The 4,333-nt window shown below is 57.3% G+C and overlaps 1 protein-coding gene across 2 annotated transcripts; it reads left to right on the top strand.

Annotated features, from left to right (window-relative positions):
- The first annotated feature begins 762 nt into the window (after positions 1–762).
- Positions 763–3,074, top strand: NTMT1 (N-terminal Xaa-Pro-Lys N-methyltransferase 1). Of its 2 annotated transcripts, none has more exons than XM_010074417.1 (4): positions 763–796; positions 1,525–1,720; positions 1,932–2,184; positions 2,575–3,074. In XM_010074417.1, the coding sequence occupies exons 2-4, from the start codon at positions 1,559–1,561 to the stop codon at positions 2,829–2,831; spliced, it is 672 nt and encodes a 223-aa protein (XP_010072719.1). In that variant the 5' UTR covers positions 763–796; positions 1,525–1,558; the 3' UTR covers positions 2,832–3,074. The 2 variants fall into 2 exon arrangements, with proteins under 2 accessions (XP_010072719.1, XP_010072721.1); XM_010074419.1 differs by having other exon boundaries at positions 768–796; positions 1,519–1,720.
- The last annotated feature ends 1,259 nt before the right edge of the window (positions 3,075–4,333 follow it).

Below are 4,333 nucleotides of genomic sequence, written 5' to 3'. Positions count from 1 at the left end.
TGTGCCCGTGGCCTGTGACACCCTGAAAAACATCACCAGGGAGCCACCGCTTTGGACCCAGGGGCAAGGAAGGGTTGACACTGCCAGGACGGTGAATTGGGGTCCCAGCCCAGTCCCCAGCAGCGCTGCCTGAAGCGGGGCCGAGCAGCCTCCAAGCACCAGCTGCCCATGGCTCAGCCTCCTGACCCCTCTGAGATATGGGAGGACCGGCTCCCGGCCCCCCACCGCCCCAGATATGGGGAACACCAGCTCCTGCCCCCCAACTGCCCCAGGGGGGTCCCTGAGACATGGGGAACACCAGCTCCTGCCCCCCAACTGCCCCAGGGGGGTCCCTGAGACATGGGGAACACCAGCTCCTGCCCCCCAACTGCCCCAGGGGGGTCCCTGAGATATGGGGAGCACCAGCTCCTGCCCCCCAACTGCCCCAGGAGGGTCCCTGAGATGTGGGGAACACCAGCTCCTGCCCCCCAACTGCCCCAGGGGGGTCCCTGAGATATGGGGAGCACCAGCTCCTGCCCCCCAACTGCCCCACGGGGGTGCCCACGGTATCGGGGCGGCTCTTACCTCCAGCTCTCTGGGGCTGCACTCACCCTTGCGGGACTGACAGGGTGATTCGGGACTGAAATCTCGTCTTTTCTTCCCCTAGATTGCAGTGCAGACGGGCTCGCAGCCCCACTGAGACAAACTGGATTTCAACCGGTGATCTGTCAGGTGAGGTGCTGTGTCCCCCTGCTCCGTCCTCGGGCTATTCACAACCTCAGGAGGCCACCAAACTGCCTGAGCTGCCACAGAAAAGGTTTTGTGTCTAATGGGATATTTGCCAGCAAATCCAAGCCACAAACACTATATATTTCTTTATTTGTAAAGGTGTTTGAAGTACTTGAATTTACCCTTTGGCCACTTTAAATCTAGTTTCTAATCCCCAGTGCAGTTAATCAAATCCACAGTGGTTTGAATTATGAGATGTCTGGAGGGGATTTATAGCTTGTATTGCTGATTATACCTTGACTTTATTATATTGCAAATATCTAACTTATGGTCACGGCTGAGATTTACAATCCTCAGGTAGGTGCTTAGCATAACTTTTAGCAATTCCAGATGTAATTGAAGGTGACTGATGGGGCTGTCACCATAGATAAACACGTAATCTGTAAAATGTTAAGACAGGGAAAGAAAAGGCAGAATAGGTGAAAAGGGTGGGTCAGCCGTAAAAAAAATAATAATATAATTAGCTGTATTGCTGAGCAAGGCTCTGGGGTGCCTGGGCTAGCTGAGGCATCCCTGCCCAGGAAGCAGTTTTGGGCTTGTTGGTCTCCAGAAAACACCAGGATTTTGAACTTTCTTCCTTCTTGCGCTCAGCTGAAGGTTTTTAGGGTTTGAAATAGCCCTGGGGAGGGGGCAGGGTGATAAATAGAAGTAGGGATACTCACAGAACTGATACCTGCCTCTCTGGTTTGGGGGAGCTTGGCACCTGTGGCTGCTTCGGATCTAATGGGCGGTTTTTCCCCTGTCTCGGAGGAACAGCAAGTCCCACGCGGGCACATACCCCTCGGCCAGCATGACGAGCGAGGTGGTGGAGAACGAGTTCGAGTTTTACTCCAAAGCGAAGAAGTACTGGAAGGACGTGCCTGCCACGGTGGATGGCATGCTGGGGGGCTACGGCCACATCTCCAGCATCGACATCAACAGCTCCAGGAAGTTCCTGCAGAGGTTTCTGCGGGTAGGTGGCCTGGTGCGTCACGCTCCCAAAGCCCCATCCTTCTCCCAGCATGGAGCTGGGCTCTTCCTTCTGAGTTGCTCCATGGGATCTTCCATTGCATGCGTGATGGGAGGGCCTTGCCCTGCAGCGGGTCCCCCATTCCTGCGTGGTTGCCCCATTTCTCCAGGGGTACCTCGCGGTGGGATTCAGACCCTCGTGGCTTTTGTTCCAGGATGGTCCCAACCGGACAGGGACGACCCGCGCTCTGGACTGCGGGGCGGGCATCGGCCGCATCACCAAGCGCCTGCTGCTGCCGCTCTTCAAGTCGGTGGACATGGTGGACGTGACAGAGGACTTCCTCACCAAGGCCAAGAGCTACCTGGGAGAGGAGGGCAGGCGGGTGCGCAACTACTTCTGCTGCGGCCTCCAGGACTTCAGCCCCGAGCCAAACTCCTACGATGTCATCTGGATCCAGTGGGTCATCGGTGAGGGTTGCTTTGCTTGTGGGGTCTGTCCAGCTTCCCCTGAGGGGCAGGTGCACTGGGGAGAGCTTTGGGCAGAGCAGCTCAAGGTCTGCAGGAAGAATGAGCATCACAGCATGGGATGGGACTGGGTTAGGGATGAGATTGGGGACCTGTCCCCATCCCTGCCCCATGGGTCTTTTTCCCCCAAGCCCTCAGAAGCCAGGGCAGAGGTGTGGATGGAGTTGGATAGAGCCTGTGGGACACAAGTTGGACACCCCCAAGCTAAAGTTTTCACCTGCAAATGGCTGAAGTGTTTGGCTCCCTGGATCAGGAGGGATCCCAACCGCGGCCTCCTGCCCTCCTCCCGCCCTGGTCACCCTGTGCCCTCTAACCCCTGCTCTGCCCCTCCAGGACATCTCACCGACAACCACCTCTCCGACTTCCTGAAGCGGTGCCGTGCTGGCCTGCGGCCCAACGGGATCGTGGTCATCAAGGACAACATGGCTCAGGAGGGCGTGATCATGGACGATGTGGACAGCAGCGTCTGCCGCGACCTAGACGTGGTCCGTAAGATCATCCGCCGAGCTGGGCTGCACCTCCTGGCCGAGGAGCGCCAGGAGAACTTCCCCGATGAGATCTACCACGTCTACACCTTCGCCATGAGATGAGGGTGGCCAGCGGTGGGAGAAGGTCGCTCCGGGGCAAGCCCGGACCACAGGCCAGCACAGTGGTTCCTGCCAGGGCCGGGAGGGGTGAGGACCGTGCTGTCACCGCGGGGTGGCAGACGGCAGCGAGGGTGTTGTGACTCCCTCTCTTTGGGGCTGGTGACGAGGACAGGGCTTTGTCTTCCAAGTTGCTGCTGTTTGTGAAAAGAAGTGTTTGCCAAATACATTTTCCTGCTGTTGCACTTCTGCACGTGGGCTTTGTCGGACACAGTGTTGGCTTGATATCACCTCTGGGGGCTCTGTGCCGGAGCAAGAGGGTCTCCCCTGCAAGAGGTGTGCTCCGTGGGCACCAGCAGGTTGCTGACTGCAGTTGCACAAGGCTCCTGCTAGTGAGCAGGAGCTCGGAACACCTCTGTGACAGTCTGGTCACCCAACAAGCTGGGTAAGGCCAACAGGAGAAATCTGCCATTTCCCTGTGGTGGGCTGGGAAGGCAACACCAGGTCCTGGGGCTTTGTGGGGGCCTCTCCTTTAAACCCATGAGCGGGTGGGTCTCCCACACATGCAGCAGAAGAGGAGGTGGATGTAATCCTGGGTCCCCCACAGCCTCCTCCAGGGATAGGGGTAACTGGGAGAGAGCTGGTGTGCTCTGGGCGTTAATGGGGAACCTGCTCTGAGCTGCCTCTGGACCCCCCAGCCCGTTACCACAGGCTTGGGGCGATGCCCAGCACCTCCCACTCGAACGCTGCGACACTACAGCTGCTCCCCTGAAACCCCCCCACCATCACCCGGCTCTGAACACTCCGGTCTCCTCCTGCCCAAGCCTGGCCATGTGCTTGCGCCAACCTAACGCAGGGCAGCCAGCGCTGGCACACCAGCTGGCCAGGTGGGCAAGAAGACCCCAGTTGCAGCTCGTCACTCCAGCTGGGGTCACACACAATCCCCCCGTCCCCACAGAGCCCTCTCCTCTGACTCATCTCTCCTGCAGAAGAAACAAGCCCCTTGTCATTACTACAAAAGGCCTTGTTTAATTGCTTATTGCCCATTCCAGACACCAGGGGAGTATTTAATCACATTATTATTATTTTTTTTAAACATCAATTCATCAAGATGCACAGCTCCAGTTCCACAGGGTGGAACAAGGTAAAACACAGATGCTGCCAGGAGGCAGACAACACTTCCCCAGCCAAACCGCCCGTGGATACCAGATCCACCTGCTGTAAATTGTACCTCCTCAAAACAGCTTTTCCTTCTTCATCCTCTTCTTGTCCCCCCAGGACAAACAAAACACAAATAATAAATGTGGGGTGTTCCACCAGTCTTTGGCACGTCAGGAGGAAGCAGATGCCTGGAGGGGGAGCCAGACAGCTGTGACAAGGCTGGGACATGGTACTGCCACATGGAGCCCCAGTCTGCAGGTTCTGGTAGCAGGTTGGAAAGAAAACCCCCAAGTCCCGCTGCAATTTCTTGACCTGGGCAGGAGGCACTGGAGACCAAGGTCCTGGGA

The sequence above is a fragment of the Pterocles gutturalis genome, unplaced genomic scaffold (assembly GCF_000699245.1).
Source record: "Pterocles gutturalis isolate BGI_N339 unplaced genomic scaffold, ASM69924v1 scaffold19447, whole genome shotgun sequence".
Classification (NCBI taxonomy): Eukaryota; Metazoa; Chordata; class Aves; order Pterocliformes; family Pteroclidae; genus Pterocles; species Pterocles gutturalis.
Note: the sequence above shows the minus strand (reverse complement) of the source record. Positions and strands in the feature narration are given on the sequence as shown.